General features: G+C 39.6%; 1 protein-coding gene across 1 annotated transcript in view; it reads left to right on the top strand.

Moving 5' to 3' along the window:
- Positions 1 to 18483, top strand: part of LOC147325299 (aminopeptidase N-like) — a 35110-nt gene extending 16627 nt beyond the window's left edge. Inside the window, exons 14-23 of the mRNA XM_086299750.1 lie at positions 1738 to 1817; positions 1925 to 2055; positions 4553 to 4608; positions 8205 to 8352; positions 8489 to 8580; positions 11422 to 11532; positions 15661 to 15828; positions 16204 to 16344; positions 17893 to 17974; positions 18060 to 18483. Coding sequence (XP_086155876.1) covers positions 1738 to 1817; positions 1925 to 2055; positions 4553 to 4608; positions 8205 to 8352; positions 8489 to 8580; positions 11422 to 11532; positions 15661 to 15828; positions 16204 to 16344; positions 17893 to 17974; positions 18060 to 18224 — 1174 coding nt within the window. The 3' untranslated portion in view covers positions 18225 to 18483. The remainder of the gene's footprint in view (positions 1 to 1737; positions 1818 to 1924; positions 2056 to 4552; positions 4609 to 8204; positions 8353 to 8488; positions 8581 to 11421; positions 11533 to 15660; positions 15829 to 16203; positions 16345 to 17892; positions 17975 to 18059) is intronic.
- Positions 18484 to 19026: the final 543 nt, after the last annotated feature.

Genomic DNA, 19026 nt, shown 5'->3' with positions numbered 1-19026 from the left:
TTTCATAGCACAAGTTCACAGCAATAGTTATTTCAAAAAGCTTTGTATAGTAATAAAAAATACCTGGCAATCTGAAAATCTCAAATAGCCCTTTGCAATAGCAGGAAGAAAGAACTCCCTTTTAACAGGAAGAGATCTCTGGTAGAATCAGGCTCATGGAGGAACTATAAACACATCAGGAAAGTGTTTGCTTGTTTAGGGTTGTTCACCACATCCGAATCAAATTCCTGATGAAGGCTCTTAGGATCCTGTTGCATCCTTCTCTGAAAGAACAATTTTTAGAGGGTATAGCAGACGTGGCAGTTGGTTGACTTGAAACTACAACGTAAATCTCCACATTTCTCAAAATAGTATTTCAGCTTTTTTTTTCTCGAAATGGCCTTTTGGGTTTAAACTTTAAATTGTGACAGCTCAAAATGGACAATAATAATGAAAGAAAATCTGAAATAACTGGCACAGGTAATGATACAGGTAGAAATCTAGACAGCAACGTTTGGTCTGTTTAACGATTCGATTCTTTATCGATTCTCTTATCGATTCTTGTTTTTAAAAAAGGAGAACACACAGGTCGATTAGCTTAGAACTTTGTTTTATATCGTCTCTTTGAACAAGATAGAAATTTAGCAGTAACATGGCCTTACAAACCCAACAGTGAGATCTTAAGAGATCCAGCCTATGGCTCTTCCATGGGGTGTCACGGGGTCCCCAGAAAAAAACATTGTAAATGTAAAATAATAAAATAAATATTCTTCTGTAGCAATAACAAAGTATAACATAAATTATTCTGTAGCAATTACACAAGAATATCCAGTAATGTCCCTGCCTACAATTAAACACATTCACTTACCGAAAATCGGGGGCATCTGCTGTAGCAAATGGGTGCAAACCTTTGACCACAAACTTAGTCCCTGGTCGGTGACATTCGTCTATCCTGGACTAAAAGGAGACGCTACCGGTAGACTGCAGCGAGAACTGCCAGCATCTGAGCCAGCCAGACTCTGTCTGTCTCTCTCATCATGGTCACCTAAATGCACAGTAATGGCAGGTTTTGTAATAAGGCAGATAGTGCTGACATAATATGCACTGTTAGTTGATTATTTACCTGCCGTATTAACGGGAGAGGACGTGCAAACGTTACCGCTGCTGCTGGGTTCGTCCAGAGCAGAATTAAAAACACGACATTCATTTAAGGTTATCGCGTGTTTTATGAGCAAATGCTTTTGCATATTCATAGTGTTTCCTCCCTTAAATGAAAGATCTACTTTGCAAGTATTGCAAGTTGCCCTGTTGTCATCTGTTCTCGTAAAGTACAACCAAACTTTTGAGCGGTTGTGCCGCTTAGGCGCCATGATTCCTGCCAGGTAAATGACGCTCAACAACATGGTGCCGTCATTCGAGGCGACTGGAATCGATAAGGGAATCGTTGCAAAAATGACAAACAATTCCAATTAATTGAAACAGTGGGAACCGGTTCTCAACAAGAACCGGTTTTCGATTCCCATCCCTACTTATAGTATTTATAGAAAGTTAGACCCTTTCTAACTCTCTATTTTGTTCAAACACTTGACACATGTAATCACATAACATTATTGGATCACCTTATTTAAGGTCCATTTAAACAGTGAATTGCTAAACCGAATTAAATAGAAATATTAAATTCACTAGTATTTGTCAGAGCTGCACCTGTTAGTAACTTGTTTGGTATATGAATGACGCTAAATGTGTTGCCTTCCCCAGCTATGAGTGGCTGATTCCTATTCGATGGATAAGGGGTGGTACGGTCCAGAAAGATATCTGGTGGCTCATGGAAAAGGAAGGTAAAGCTGGTACACAGTTTTAATGTGGTTTTACAAGTACAATACAAATGTAATTAAACTTTTTGAAAATTTAAGCATGTGGGGTTTTTTTTCTTTTCCTCCATCAGTGATAAACTTAGAAATGAGGAGTGATGGTTTTTGGGTACTGGCCAACATTAATGTAACTGGATATTACCGGGTAAACTACGACTTGGGAAACTGGGAACGCCTTTTCACCCAGCTTAATACAAATCACAAGGTACACAGACACTCTCTGACATGATTCACATTTTCTCATTTAATGGATGCAGGACATCAATTTCGTTATTTTCTGTTATCAGTATTTATGCATATGCATAATGAGATATGCATATGTACATATAAAAAATTCCCCTCTCATCCCTGTGGGCAGTCTTTATCCTTCAAACTCAGGTCCTCAACCAGATCTTGGATGTTGTTCCTGGGATTTGGTGAAGCCACACCTAGCTTGGTGGGAGTTTCTGAACCTAGTGCTCCGATTACCACTGGAACCACTGTTACTTTCACCCTCCACATCTTCTCGAGCTCTTCTCTGTGTCTCAGCGGGGAACGCCTATGTATTTATGAAATGGACCCAAATGCAGACACAGGAGAGATGAACTGAGGTTTAAAGAAAAAGTGAGCCTTTATTGTGGCGGATGGCAAAACTAAACTAAGACCTACACTGGGAAATACTAAAATAGCTATGAAAACAATTTTCTTGGGGATAAATAAAGTATTATCAATCAACCAGTCAATCAACCAATCAAAACAGTTTCGATGGATAAGAACATGAAACTGAAAAGGAACATGCGACTATGGAGCTATGAAACGAACCAAACATGAACATGAACCTGAACAGTAGAGAAAACTCTGTGACTTGACCTGATTCAACATGAACGCAAACAGACGACCCAACAAAGACTGCATGGATCACACAGATCAGGGAAAGTGGAAACACATAGGGAAACAGCTGACACAAATGAACGTCATGACACCACAGGGAAGAGAAACACTAAGCACGTTGAACATAGAAACAGACTTTCAAAATAAACCAGGAAACATGGAGAGACAGAGACGTTACAACACCGGCTTGACAACATGAAACACACAGACAAGAAATACAAGTCATACTGACACAGAGGAAAAGAACAGACTCACACAAGGGAACATAGATGAAAACCTAAACTGGAATAACACTTAACTTAATCCTAACTGATAATACCAACACAAGACTTTTATTTTCACATATTTTCAATATAATATAAGAAATAAAAATTACAAAATGAACTCAAAATGCTGAGTCACAGACCCATCCCCTGAGACTCTGAGCCCCTGGTACTTCTCCAGCTTCTCATGTTCCTTCTTCCGGATGTTGCTATCATTCGGTATTGCTAAGACTGTCACTACGGCTGTCTTCTTCTGCTTGTCCACCACTACTATGTCCGGTTGGTACATACCAAGCAGGAGCCCATCCTTCCATGATGGTTCCTCCTTGTTCTTGGGTTTCTGCTGCCTGAGGTATTTTTACCAATTACCTAGTAGTTAGTGGTAAGGCGAAATGACAGCCCCAATTTGACAACTGTAAGAATTTATATGATGGCAAGGACCAATCAGCTAAGTAAAGACAAATGACAGCCCATAATTCTTTTAAGAACTGAAGGTCAGTCAGTCTGGAAAATTGCTAAAACTTTGATTGTGTCCCCGAGTGCAGTTGCAAAAACCATCAAGCGCTACAACAAAACTGGCTCATAACAGGACCACAACAGGAAAGGAAGGCCAAGAGTCACCTCTGTTGATAAATTCATCCAAGTCATCAACCCTTTAAAAACTGCAAGTTAACAACACCTCAGATTAGAGCCCAGATAAATGCCGCACAGAGTTCCAGTAGCAGACACATCTCTACATCAACTGTTCAGAGGAGGCCGCATGAATCAGGCCTTTATGGTCAAATAGCTGCTAAGAAACCACTACTAAGGAAAAGCAACAAGCAGAAGAGATTTCTTTGGGCCAAGAAACACAAGGAATGGACATTAGACCAGTGGAAATCTGTGCATTGGTCTGATGAGTCCAAATGTGAGATCTTTGGTTCCACTCGCCGTGTCTTTGTGTGATGCAGAAAAGGTGAACGAGTGGTCTCTGCATGTGTGGTTCCCACTATGAAGCATGAAGGTGGTGTGATGGTCTGGGGGTGCTTTGCTGGTGACACTGTTGGGGATTTCTTGAAAATTGAAGGCACACTGAACCAGCATGCCTACCACAGCATCCTGTGGCAACATGCCATCCCATCCTGTTTGTGTTTAGTTGGACGATCATTTATTTTTCAACAGGACAATGACCCCAAACACACCTCCAGACTGTGTGAACGCTATTTGACCAAGGAGAGAGATGGAGTGCTGCACCAGATGGCCTCCACAGTCACCTTACCTTAACCCAATTGAGATGGTTTGGGATGAGATGGACCCCAGAGTGAAGGCAAAAGGGCCAACAAGTGCTCAGAATCTCTGGGAACCCCATCAAGACTGTTGAAAAAAACATTTTAGGTGACTACATCATGAAGCTCATCGAGAGAATGCCAAGAGTGTGCAAAGAAGTAATCAAAGTAAAGGGGAATTATTTAGGAGAAACTAAAATATAAAACATGTTTTGAGTTATTTCACACTTTTTGTTTACTATACAAGTCCATATGTGTTAATTCATAGTTTTGATGTCTTCAGCGAGAATCTATATCATTCCAGGTTATACCAGTGATAAACAGAGCACAACTTGTGGATGATGCATTCAGTCTGGCCAGGTAGGTCCATTAAGTTGCAGTTTTTCACTAATTTCCAGTTCTAATAATTCTGGTGTCTTTTATATATACCCACTGATAAAAAAGTAACTATATAACTTTTCCTATTTGAGACAATGAAGTACTGACTCAAGTGCAAGCTTTAGGTTTTTACGCAGATCTTTTCTTTTGATGCCACCTTTTGCTTTTCAGTAACTACATTTTCCCCCCAGACTTAGTTAATTGCTGTTTTTCAATTTAAAGTTTTGGAAGCTTACATTTCTATTATTTATAATCAGGAAATACAGATGATTAGTAATGACGAAGTAAGGGCAGCTACGAAAAGTGGAAAGGAAGCTGGTGCCATGGTCCTGGATCTTTGAGCCAGTTTTTTTGTTGTGGACTCCTGGGCCTTTCTTTTGGATTTCAGAGATGATTTAAGTTCATGCTCAGTATTTTTCATTCCGAGTTTAGTATTTCCTTGTGCTTCTGAGTTTCTTATGTATATTTTCTCAGGATGTCTTGTTTGATTATGTTAGTTCCTTTAATGTCCTAGAGTCTGTGTTCTGTCCTCAATGTAAAACCTTACAATTCCAAAGGAACTGCAAGTAAGCCTGCAGCCTGAGAGCAAAGTGTTCTATAGTGGCAGCATGGGACACTAAGGACTTTAAGATAAAATGGGGCCTGCTCATTCAAGACCTTTTATGTGAGGAGAAGGATTTTAAATTAGATTTTTGGATTTATAAAGGAGCCAATGAAGAAAATCCAGTATGGGTGAAATATGTTCTCCCTTTCTAGACTATGTAAGTACTCCTGCTGCAGCATTTTGGATCAACTGAAGGCTTTTTGTTGAGTTCTTAGGACAGCCTGATAAAAATGAATTACAATAGCCAAGCCTAGAAGTAATCAATGCATGAACTAGTTTTTCAGCATCACTTTAAAAAAACAGGATGTTCCTAATTTTAGAAATTTTGCACAAATAGAAGAAAGCAGTCCTACATATTTGTTTAATATGTGCATTGACGGACATAGCCTGGTAGAAAACACCAACTCCAGGACTTGTCACAGTCTTACTTGAGCAGAGGAAAAGCAAACTCTTTGCGTTTTGCGGGGCGGCATCATGGTGGGGGCGACATCAAAAAAAAAAAAAAAAAGAAGCTCGTTCTCATGCTGCCCGACGTCATGCCAGCGCATATTGTGAATGACATAGATACCGATCGGTTTTCTATCTCCCATTTGCTGGGAGTAAGGACGCCCTCCGTTTGCGAGGTGCGCCTGCTGCTTGTGGCACAGGGATGAGAGGGCGGGGCGGCGGGGGATTCTCTGGCTGGCTGGAGCAGCATCTAATAACCAACCCACAAAATAACACAAAATAAAAAGAAACCAACAAACACGAAAACACCAGACATTATGATACAGACTTATAATTTGCACCGATGTTTTTTCAAAATTCTATACGCGAAAAGTGAGCGCGAGAGCCCTCGGTGCGCCTGCTGCTGAAGTCAAAGTAAACTTTATTGTCATCTCCGCTACATACAGTCCAGTATATAGAGAGACGAGACGACGAGGCTCCAGTTACAGCAGTGCAAGTAAATGAGCAATATGTATAAGAAGAGTAAGAAAATAAATATACACTTTAGGACCAGGGGTAAAGGGATCAATAACAATTTAAAATTTACAGTTTGATGATTTAAAGTCTCACACACAACCCGTCGAAAGGGGAGGGGGGCCGGCTCCTTCCAAGTAGAGCACATTTCATTTATAATGTTGTAAATCCAAGACCATTATGTATTCATGATTTGAATCCTGGGTTGTGTGAAATCCCAGAAATGCACCCTAGACAAAGTGAATCTGTGAATTAAGGTGTAGGTCTATTAGGTTATGTTGTGGTGATCCTCGGGTTGGGGGATTTGTGTTCATACTGGAGTGCAAAATTAAAACCAATGGAAGATGGACAAGAAAAGTTCAAAGCCATCAGGTCCTCAGTTTATAAAAAAGACAAAAGAAGAGGAGGAGAAATGAGCAAAAGATGCAGGTAAGCAGATGTGTCATTGGATAATGGCAGGTCATCCTGAAACAATCAGAATCAGAATACTTTATTAATCCCTAAGGAAATTATGTGGGTTACAGTTGCTCCAAAAAGAAATGGTAAAAATAGTAACAGTAACAGTTACTGCCATAAACATACAGCAATGTGCATAAACATACTTATTTTAATGCATATTGTCACAATTAATTATCAGCATATTAGACATGCAACCCTCCTATCTGCAGACAGATGTCAAGCCAGCTGCACAACAACAACAGATTCTGAGCTAACATTACTCCGACTAATTTGAGGTTCAAGTGTTCTAAAAATCACACTCTCCCTTTAATACACAGTTTTATTACCTTCTCACATTGTATGAGAGTTTATTTGTTAAGTGTCATAGGCAGAATCTGGGCTCATCACTGAACATAATATTCCTCCACATGTTCATGATGCACCAGTGCACATGTTGTCAACATCAGTTCAAATGGGCCTGATGGTGAAGGGCACCCATGGCAGGCTTCCTGGCAGTACTGTAAGGCCAGAGTTCGGCTGTGTCCAGTCTGTTCTGGGTAGAGAGCCACCGGCTTCATCATCCTGCAAACTTTGACTGCAAATCTGTTGAAGACTAACTGCGGTCCCTGGCCTTCTTGCGGTGTCATCTTCTTGGGGTGCCCTGTGTCTGAAATTCCCTGTTATATGGAATTTTGTGTTCAATTTGGAGATGATACTAGGGCTCATTATAAATACGCTGGAAGCTGGGTTTGGAGAACACCACCTTAAAGTTGCTTTATGGCATGGGGCCATATCCAGATCAGTGAAATAGGGTAAGCTTAGAGCAGACATCAACTGACAAGAATCAGAATCGCATTTATTGGCAAAGTATCTGCACAAACACATACAAGGAATTTGGTTCCGGTCGATGGTGTCTTTCAAGCACAACAATGTAAAAGCACACAATATGTGAGCAACACAATGAACAATATACATAAACCACAATATAAAAACATCTAAATCCTTATATACAAAAACTACAGGATTACAAAAATGAATACCACAGAATGTACATAAGGTGCAGTTGCAGTATGGCAGTGTGAAGCAATGTGACAGTTCAACTATTTAGGAGGGAAATAGCAAGGGGAAAGAAACTGTTCCTGTGTCGGGTGGTCCTGGTCTGCAGGCCTCTATACCGTCTGCCAGAAGGCAGCAGGTCAAAAACTCTGTGTCCAGGGTGTGAGGGATCTGTAAAGACCACTGTAGAAGGGTCCATGCTCACTGGTCCTGTTAATCAGATACCTGATTGGCACCTGATCGTCAGCACCTGGGGTACCAGAAATTCAAAACAAAGAGTCGGTAGCAGAATAAGTTATTTGGCAATGTCAAAAAAGAGATGGCAAGTTTTCATGGGCGCAATCCACATACTCAATTCCACTGCTCAAACCACAAATGTATTTTTCTCACAAATGTGGTGAAAAGAGGTTTTCCAGTGTTACAAGATTTATTGAATAAAGAAATTTGTTTGTGGTCAATTCTTTGCTGTAATATTGTTTCTTAGCAATAAGTTATTTATTCCCATGTATTCTTTCTGCAGGGCTCAGCTGCTCTCCACCTCTCTAGCCCTCAGGACAACCTCTTACTTGTCAAAGGAAACAGAGTACATGCCCTGGCAATCTGCTCTCAATAATCTGGACTATTATTACCTCATGTTAGACCGTACGGACGTCTATCAGCCCATGCAGGTGAATACTTTCCAAAGTTTAGCTTTTTAAGAAATGTTCCTTTACTCTCTATGACTGTTTACCCAACTGTGACTTTAGACCCATTTGGAGGAAAACATTTTCTGCAGATAAACTCTCCTTAACTCTTGATTTTTAGGACTACATAAGAAAGCAGGTGACTCCACTATTCCTATACTTCAAGAACATGACCTTAGACTGGAGCAGTGTTCCTGTACAACACACCGATCAGTAAGTATACTCACCAGGATACATAGTCCACCTATAAATGCAAACAAAATATAAAGATGAGTAGATGAGTATAGGTTACAAGACATCAGAGAAACAGCAGCTTATATAGATATAGAAAAATAAATAAATAAAGACTTGAACCACAATCCAAATGGGTTATTATAGTCTAAAAATCACTTTCCCATCTTATTCCTACAAAATAATCAGCAATCCACAAATGACATATATTGACATATATTCCACCTTGTAATCAGTGTGTCAAAACAAAAAAGAGATCTGATTTAGCAGTTGGCTTGAGTGCTGGATAGTAGTTTAATTTATTTTTTGTACTTAAGTTTTGCTAACCACAATTTCCATTAGTTTTAGATTTCTCCTAGACTGCATTGTAGTGTTAGTCTAGTTCTTACTCTAGTATAGTAATGTATCACAGATCAATCTTGGTCCTTGTTCCAAGAACAAAGTACTTTTATTTATAAATGCATGGCCGCATGAATAAATTAAAAAAATTCTAAACATGTACTGAGAAAGTGGGTACGGAAAGTATTCAGACCCCCTTAAATTTTTCACTCTTTGTTATAATGCAGCCATTTGCTAAAAGTTAATTTTTTTCCTCATTAATGTACATACAGCACCCCATATTGACAGAAAAACATAGAATTGAAAAACTGAAATATTATATGGTCCTAAGTATTTTAGAATTTTGAAGTTACCTGGATGAGCCTGCTTTGTAGTGCAAACCTCAGCTGAGGTAAACAGCAGACTGACAGCCTACATTCACTACAGATGAACGGCACCCAGAAATAGTTGTCCTTCAGTGGCCACTGTAGGTGAACTGTGGAATGAGAGTGGTAAGAAAACAGAACTCAGTTGACTGCAATCTACAGTCCACTGACATCTAGCAGTTGTATTTTATACACTTTAATGTAGAACTTTCCAGTTCTGTTATGACTCGTCTGCCTCAGTTTGAGCATCACTCTTGTGGCAAAACTCTTAGCGCTCTGGTCCTTTTGTAAAACAAATATATATATTATATGGTATAGAAATCAGTTAGACAGTAAAAAATGCTTGTATGAATGTGTGTGAATAGGTGATTGAGACATGTTGTACAAAGTGCTTTGAGTGCTCAAGTAGAGTGAAAAAGTGCTATATAAGAACAATTTCATGAATTTTTTTTTTTTTTTTTATCTAGCCTTTCTTTATATTAGCAAAAAGCTAGTAATTTGCTAAGATTTCAGTGCTTTTTCAAAGTCTTCATTCCTTATTTAGTGCTGTTCAAAGAAAATTCCATGGTGGATACAAATTTTGGTGACCATACAGGCAATGTACAATGAATGAAACACGTGAAACTACTTATGAGATAAATAATCTATATGAAAATCAAAAGAATTGACACTTTTGACAGTGGTTATGCTAAGTTTTGTGTAGATTGGCTTACCCATTAAGGAGGTGATGGGCTATATACACTACTTTACACCAGTCCAATGTGTCTCTGATGCTCAGTGATGGGTTATTCCCATCACTGAGCATCAGCATTTTACTAAGCAGTTTAAGCAACTGCGCGCTCCCACAGGTGGCAATCACTTTCTGCCCGACGATCACTTTTTGGCACAACACCTGGAGCTAAGGAGCAAAACAATCGCATGAGTGCTGCTGTTTGACTGAAGAAGAATAAAGTAGTCGTGGTAAGCCAATCACACGACCACTTCAAGACAAAGCAACAAGGTGATATATACCAGTTTATAAATTGTGTTGATAGGCAACGTAAAACCAGAGTCATGATAAACAATATATACGCAGCGTTTTTTTCCTCAATAGTTTCGCCACGTTTACTGTCTAAGGACAGCGCTAGCAAGCACTCTCTGCTTATGAGCAACAAATCAAAAACAAAAACAAAAAAACTGCCCTTTCATTTTGGTGGGAAAATGCACCATGTCAACCAATCAAAAAATGATATGGCAACATGACATTTGGTTGTTTAGGAAGAGGGGGAAGTTTTAGGAGTGACGGCGAGAGAGAGAGAGAGAGAGAGAGAGAGAGAGGAAAGAAAGACAGCAGTAAAAGAGAGAGAGTGAGTTTTGAGATGTGAGAGATTTGTGACGTTTAGCGTGTTTGGAGTGTGTAGTTAATGTGTTGTCTTGTGTTGTGTGTCAGAACAATGAGGTGACTGCTGTCTCCAGGTAAAAAATAGGAGTGATACACCTGCTGCTGTCAGACCTGCAGGTATCAGGCTGTGATGTTCTCCTTTATAGTGGACGGAATTTTTTTTTTTTTGGAGTGGCACAAATAATTTGTGGCATCTTATTGAATGCAGAACAGCTGATTGTTCTGTAAATAGTTTGAAATAGTTATTAAAAAAAGGGGGTAAAAGGTAAATGGCTGCAAATAACTTTGTTGTTTGCAAAACTTTGTGGTTGTTACAGTAAAAATGTAACTTTCTACTTGGATTTTATGTTTTTTGTCTGACTTTAGATCAATTGTGTTAATACAGTATGTCAAAATGAAAACTTAACTGTAAATTCAAACACGTGAGGTTGTGCTTTAAAGGATGATACCAAACAAGGCAAAGTAAATAGTTTTTAAAGGTAAAATGTAGAGGAAACATCAAAAGTAGTTAAAAAAGGCCAATTATACCCTGGACCCCAGAGGCTTAAAGATTTTTTTTAAAGTAACGCAATAGTTACTTTTCAAGTAATTAATTACTTTTAGAATCTTGTAACTCAGTTACTAACTCAGTTACTTTTTTGAAGAAGTAACAAGTAACTATAATTAATTACTTTTTCAAAGTAACTTGACCAACACTGCTGATGTTTCAGATATAACGATGCCTGTCTCTTCTTGCAGATATAACCAGGAGAATGCCATTCGTATGGCGTGCAGAAGTGGGGTACCAGAATGCAACAGCTTGACAACCACATGGTTCAAAAAATGGATGGAGGAACCTCAACAAAATATGTGGGTCAACTTTATAAACTACTTTTCAATCACTGCGCTTTAATGAGATAGTTTTTTTTTTTTACATTGTAGAAATTCTGGGCAACAAGGAAATTCATATATGACATATTCCATAGAGCAGGGGTCTCGAACTCCAGTCCTCGAGGGCCGGTGTCTTGAAACTTGTTGCAAAACATGTGAAAAAGAGCAGTAGGTCATTAGCAAGACTCTAGAGAACTTGACTGCATGCTGAAGTGGCAACCCCTAACCCTACTCAAGTCAATTTAAGTAAATGTAAACATTTGTTTGGGAAAATGTTGTTCTAAAGTTACTTTTATTGCACCATGTTCATTCACTCACAAGCTGCTGTAACATGAATCAAATGGCTGAATTGCCAGCTCAGCATACAGTCAAGTTCTACAGAGTCTTGCTAATGACCTACCAATTGTATTCACTTGTGTTGCAGCACGGACACATGGAAAAGTTTCAGGACAGGCCCCCTTGAGGACTGGAGTTCGAGACCCCTGCCATAGAGGTTATCAAGGCAAAAAGCACACATGTCCAGGACCTTTTCAAAAACACAATATTTATATGAGCCATCTTAAACATTTATTTTTAATCTAAATGAAAAGAATTAGCCTGTTAACTTGGTAATGCTAGCTTTGTTTCCATGTGCACTGTTTCCACACAATGCACACATTCTTAGTATTAAGAGAAACTTTAAACGGTGCAGTAATGCCTGCAGCTGTTGGAAGGCAGCCCCAAGCTCTTTAACAGCCTGACTCACAGTAGAACTAACCAACTGCTGTCTTATTTACATTAAGGTGTAGTGTAACTGCCAGCATAGTATTTCCAATATTATTAATAAAAATAGAAAATAAAACAAAGCTTAAAATTGAATTTTGAACCTGAACTACCCAATTCCCATTACTCAAACCAATATCACCGAGTCTAAGAGCAGGTCATATTCAACTGAATCAAATGCCTTGGACATATCAACAAACAGCTGCACAGTACCGCTTCTTGTCCAAGGCAAAAATGAACTAAATGATATAAAGATCTTAATTAAATGTCCTATCCGCAATAGTGCCATTATACTTACCCATACACCTATATTTCTAGCTGATGAAACCTATTACAGCCTGCAACAGTAAAGAACCTTGGATGTATTCACTTTAACAGCAAGCAATTCAGAGTGCTGTTGTGAATGGTGTGGGGGTAGGGATAGGCTTGGGACCCTCCCCTAGCTCCGCTGCGGAGGGTCTGTGCTGATGGACGTGGGTTACTGACCTGAACTGCTGCTGAACTGGGCCCTGGTCCGGATGGGCCTGGGTCCCCTTTCCCTGGCGGGTTGCGGAGTATGGGGGTGCCTACTGGGGTGGCTGCCGGTGGAGCTCACGGGCACGTCACTGCAACCCCTCCTGGCTTCTGCTCCGCGGCTGCTGAGTGACCCCTCATCTGGGGATTTGTAAATATTGTAGCTATCAATTACAATCACACAATTGGGCATTAACTTTTTAAACTGCATCTCTGATAGAACCATGATATTATTATCAGTTGTGATAATGTAGATATTTATCATGTCAGTTTTAGGGACAAGACTTCTAACATTAAAATGTAAAAGGCAAAGACCTAATCTATTTTTAAAATCTGCTGGTCTGAGAATGTTTTTTATTGGACCAGGGTTTGGTTGCATGTTCCCAGATAACAGCAGAGCAGCATAACAGACTTGAATCTATTAGTTTTATAATTAGCATCTCTGGCAGCTGAGTACAAAAGCTCTTTTTGCACTTTGAGGATGTCATTCAGAGCTTTCAGAGATTGTAAATATAGCAGAATCCTCTTGTGACTTGTGATTGTGTGATGTCAGTCTTTTTCTTTTGCATAGAATGAATTTCTCAATGAAGAATAAATGAATCACTGACAAATATTCAAAAACATAAAAAAGGAGACGGTAAATGCCCTCTTGCAATTGAGTTCAAATCATCCAAAGAGGCAAATATTAATGAACCAACAGATGCGAGTGGCCAGCTTTTCCTGAAAAGTCAGTGACTCTGCTACTTGTGGACAAAATTCAAGGAAGTAGGTTCAACAAACTCTGAGTTTAAAAATAAACCAAGTTACAGTGGGGCAAAAAAGTATTTAGTCAGCCACCGATTGTGCAAGTTCCCCCACCTAAAATGATGGCAGAGGTCAGTAATTTGCACCAGAGGTACACTTCAACTGTGAGAGACAGAATGGGAAAAAAAAATCCATGAATCCACATGGTAGGATTTGTAAAGAATTTATTCGTAAATTAGGGTGGAAAATAAGTATTTGGTCACCTCAAACAAGGAAAATCTCTGGCTCTCACAGACCTGTAACGTCTGCTGTAAGAAGCTTTTCTGTCCCCCACTCGTTACCTGTATGAATGGCACCTGTTTGAACTCATCATCTGTATAAAAGACACCTGTCCACAGCCTCAAACAGTCAGACTCCAAACTCCGCCATGGCCAAGACCAAAGAGCTTTCGAAGGACACCAGGAAAAGTATTGTAGACCTGCACCAGACTGGGAAGAGTGAATCTACAATAGGCAAGCAGCTTGGTGTGAAAAAATCAACTGTGGGAGCAATCATCAGAAAATGGAAGACATACAAGACCACTGATAATCTCCCTCGATCTGGGGCTCCACGCAAGATCTCATCCCGTGGGGTCAAAATGATCATGAGAACGGTGAGCAAAGATCCCAGAACCACACGGGGGGACCTGGTGAATGACCTGCAGAGAGCTGGGACCAAAGTAACAAAGGTCACCATCAGTAACACACTACAACGGCAGGGAATCAAATCCCGCAGTGCCAGACGTGTTCCGCTGCTGAAGCCAGTGCATGTCCAGGCCCGTCTGAAGTTTGCCAGAGAGCACATGGATGATACAGCAGAGGATTGGGAGAATGTCATGTGGTCAGATGAAACCAAAGTAGAACTTTTTGGTATAAACTCAACTCGTCGTGTTTGGAGGAAGAAGAATACTGAGTTGCATCCCAAGAACACCATACCTACTGTGAAGCATGGGGGTGGAAACATCATGCTATGGGGCTGTTTTTCTGCCAAGGGGACAGGACGACTGATCCGTGTTAAGGACAGAATGAATGGGGCCATGTATCGTGAGATTTTGAGCCAAAACCTCCTTCCATCAGTGAGAACTTTGAAGATGAAACGAGGCTGGGTCTTCCAACATGACAATGATCCAAAACACACCGCCCGGGCAACAAAGGAGTGGCTCCGTAAGAAGCATTTGAAAGTCCTGGAGTGGCCTAGCCAGTCTCCAGACCTCAACCCCATAGAAAATCTGTGGCGGGAGTTGAAAGTCCGTGTTGCTCGGCGACAGCCCCAAAACATCACTGCTCTCGAGAAGATCTGCATGGAGGAATGGGCCAAAATACCAGCTACTGTGTGTGCAAACCTGGTAAAGACCTATAGTAAACGTTTGACCTCTGTTATTGCCAACAAAGGTTATGTTACAAAGTATTGAGTTGTATTTTTGTTATTGACCAAATACTTATTTTCCACCCTGATTTACGAATAAATTCTTTACAAATCCTACCATGTGGATTCATGGATTTTTTTTTCACATTCTGTCTCTCACAGTTGAAGTGTACCTCTGGTGCAAATTACTGACCTCTGTCATCATTTTAGGTGGGGGAACTTGCACAATCGGTGGCTGACTAAATACTTTTTTGCCCCACTGTAAATAACTCTGAAATCATTCAAATTCAAATAATTCACCATATTGAGTGGCAGCAAGTATGAGTAGCTCTTGAGAGAGTGTTCAGTTTTAAATGTGTATTTTCCAAATATCGTGATGTGCACAACTCTGGGAAAAGTAATGTCCGCAAGAGATAATCTTCTTAGCCCTTGTTCGTCACCCTCAGAATGGCTTCCTCAACTTCAGTAATATGTGGTGTCTAAAGGCTAGTAAGTAGAAGTACACGCCATTTTTGCCGTCAGTTCTGATGGGAAATGTCAACTCACTAGTCGACAAGTGTGACGAGTTGGGTTAGACTGGTTGGGAAGCACTGGTGAGAAATCCGTGAGTCTAACAGTGAGTCTTTTTAACAGGATGTATTTTAAGATACTTACTCAGCAGTGTGTTAACTGTAACCTTTTCAGGATCCACCCCAACCTGCGTTCAGTGGTGTACTGCAGTGCCATTGCAGCAGGTGATGAGGCTGAGTGGGAGTTTGGATGGTCACAATTTAAGATTGCTTCTGTAGCAAATGAGGCCAACAAACTCATGTTTGCATTGGCCTGCACAAACAACACAGAGCTGCTAAACAGGTATGTGTGTCCTTCCTGTGCACAAATAAATGGAACATATAGTGATGTAACAAGTCAGTAAGAAAATCCCTTATGTGGCCCATAAATCAAGTCAGGGAATTTGCAAACAAACAAAGCAGATTTTTTTAAGCCCCTTGGGTTAAAGCCTTAGAATTAACAAACTGATATAATGAAAAGAACTGTTTTTTAATGTCTCCCATAAAAAAAACTTATAAAGGAACTCATTATAAAAACTGAAACTATTTTTGCAATCTATTGTAGCTTTAAACTTTTTAAGAAACACTGAGTTGAGTGTGGATACAGCAGAGACTCCACGAATAAACATAGGTGAAGGAGCTTTAGTAAGTGCATTTCTTGTTTTAACTGTTTTCACAGGTATCTGTCTTACACTTTAAACTCCACTATCATCCGGAAGCAGGATGCCACCAGTGTCATCACATCTGTCGCCAGCAACAGAGCAGGACAAAAGCTGGCTTGGGACTTTGTCAGAAACCATTGGGAATACATGTTCACAGAGTTAGTATCACACTGATAAAAAATAATTTGCATGTGTGAGGTGGAGCAATAACTGAAAATACAGAAAACATCAACATGGAGTGTGAATTTTAGTACAGTAGCATAAGGTTGTTAAAATATACTTTTACCCTTTTTTGATTGACAAAATAATAATCAGCACTTCTTTTATTCTGAAAGCATTTATCAACCATCAGTTTAAGTCCTGAATGAATATTTTAATACGGTCAATTGAAGTCACAATGGATTGTTATATGCCAAGTAAAGGAGGGTTCAAAACCTGAGCTGGTACAGGTGTGGTCAGAAGTCTACAGGGGCATGATTATTATGGTAATTTGTGGCTCTTGATGATTTCTAGTAACTTTATTTTTCCAGGAAATGGTTGTACAGCATAGCTCTATAATGACTTTTAAAAAGGGTATACAAGTTTGAATTTACTTTGGATTTTCTCTAATGCCATAATGGCACCGGATACCGGTACCCATCCCTATTCTTCAGTGACCTTTTTCACTCACTATGTGTTTATCCAGCACTCCATTTTAATCTGTGGCGCTCTTCCACAGCATGTCTTTGTCCCGTCTTCCCCCTTTCACCTCAGCTGGTGATAGTAAATGGACCAGGCTCAGCTTCCTTAACCTGGTTCTGCTAGAAGTTTCTTCCTGTTAAAAGGAAGTTTTTCGACCTTATAATATAAAGTGCTTTAAGGCAACTTTCGTTGTGATTTGGTGCCATATAAATAAAACTGAACTGAATTGATAATTGTTTTATCATTTGTTCCTTTTGAGTTTTGTTATTTCATGCTTTAGGCCCTTGCCTAGCTTTTGTTATAGTTCGTTAGTTCCCTTTTCTGATTCCTCTCTATTTCCGCATGTCTGTCTGGTTGTCTCCGTGTTCTGTCTCTGTGGTTTCTGGTCTCTCCCTGTTTAGTTGTGTCAGATGGTCTTTTCTCTCTAGTCTCCGTGTTTCTTTCCCTTTTTTCTGTCAAGTTTGTATATCTTTGTCTCTGTCTCAGTGTTATGTTTCCTGTTTTATTTAGACAGTCCCCTGTCTTGTGTGCATTCTGTTCACTTTTCTCCTTGCTGTCTCATTAGTCAGTTTCTGTTCCGGTGTGTTCCCTAGGTGTATCTAGTCTGCTTTGTAACCTCCTGTGTCTGTTTTAGTCCTCCATTTGCCTCAGTTCATTTCTCCTCATGCTGTTTTTTCACTCGTCCTGTGTGTTTCCTAGTTTCCACGTTCCTGGTTTCATCTGTGCCTGAGTATTTAGTATTTTTGAGTTCGAGTACTAGCAGTAAAGCTGGCCTTTAAGTTTATGTTTAGTCTGAGGAGTCCTGCATTTCGGTTTATTCCCTGCTTACCACACTGATGATCGTAATGTATACAGTTGTAACTTGGCTTTGGTTTAATAAAACTAAAAAATAAACCATAAATAAACCATGGTATTCATTCCCATGAATGTATGTTAATTTCTGACCACAACTGTAAATATGCCAAATTTTATGTGTGCAAAGCTTCCAAGAATCTGTGAAATAAAGCATTCTCGTGTTCTTTCAGATATGGCGTGGGCTCTTTCTCCTTTGCTTCTATGATCACTGGGGTAACAGCGAGGTTCTCCACACCTGCTGAACTACAGGAGGTATACATTGATTAGGTACAATACAAAACCAATTTTTAAATGTTAAGCTTTTTTCTGAAGTCTTTTCCGGTGATTTCTCTCACAGCTGAAGGAGTTTGTCGAGGCGCACAGTGCAACAGGGTTTGGTTCTGCCACACTGGCTGTAGATCAGGCCCTGGAGAGGACCAGAATGAACATCAAGTGGCTGCAGACAAACAAACAGGAAATCCTGAACTGGTTCAACAGTCAGAACGGAGATCAAATGCAGTAACAAAGGTGTGTTTGGAGATTTAGTGTTGTTTTGGTTTTTTTCTGGAAAAAAAGAGTGACAATTTTATAAACTACTGGTGTACTGGTGTTAATGAAAAACAGCATGCAGTAATAAAGTAGTGAAAGATGTCTGTCCAAATTAAATTTGATTTGACTGTATATGAGATGTGTTTTAATAAATAATAAACTCAGATGATCCCTTTATTAAACTGACTGACAAATGCAAATAAACTAAAATGTAACCAAACTGTAAAAACATTTTACCCATTTTATTTTAGATAGATATCAGATTTGATGATATCCTCACATCAGAACTAAAAAATGTATTTCATAGATGTGTTATGGGATCTGACAAAGTCTGATTTTAATGGTGAACAAGTCTTCCTTACTTTTTATAAACTTCAAAACTCTCCTCTGTCAGTGCGCCCCAGGGCAGCTGTGGCTACAATGTAGCTTGCCATCACCAGTGTGTGAATGTGTGTGTGAATGGGTGAATGACTGAATGTAGTGTAAAGCGCTTTGGGGTCCTTAGGGACTAAGTAAAGCGCTATACAAATACAAGCCATAGGGTCTTTGCCTCAGGCCTGTCCTTCTGTCTCGTTAATCTCTTAGAACAGCAATTTTCTTTTTTCAGTAACTGATGCAGGGAACCTCTTATAAGCAATAATTTTTTCCACTGCGAGATTTCTGCTGCGTATTCAGAGAAGGACAAAATTTGCTGTGACTTTTGCCTTCTCTCACAACATGTTGTTGTAATGCTGTTCATTTCAATGCCTTCATTCATTTTAAGTCCAGAATACGTA

This window comes from Aulonocara sp. 'chitande type north' Nkhata Bay, linkage group LG7, assembly GCF_057382095.1.
Source record: "Aulonocara sp. 'chitande type north' Nkhata Bay isolate Kocher_YH1m ecotype deep benthic linkage group LG7, A_spYH_male_GT1.1, whole genome shotgun sequence".
In the NCBI taxonomy this organism is placed as follows: Eukaryota; Metazoa; Chordata; class Actinopteri; order Cichliformes; family Cichlidae; genus Aulonocara; species Aulonocara sp. 'chitande type north' Nkhata Bay.
This window is presented reverse-complemented; position numbering and strand designations above follow the sequence as displayed.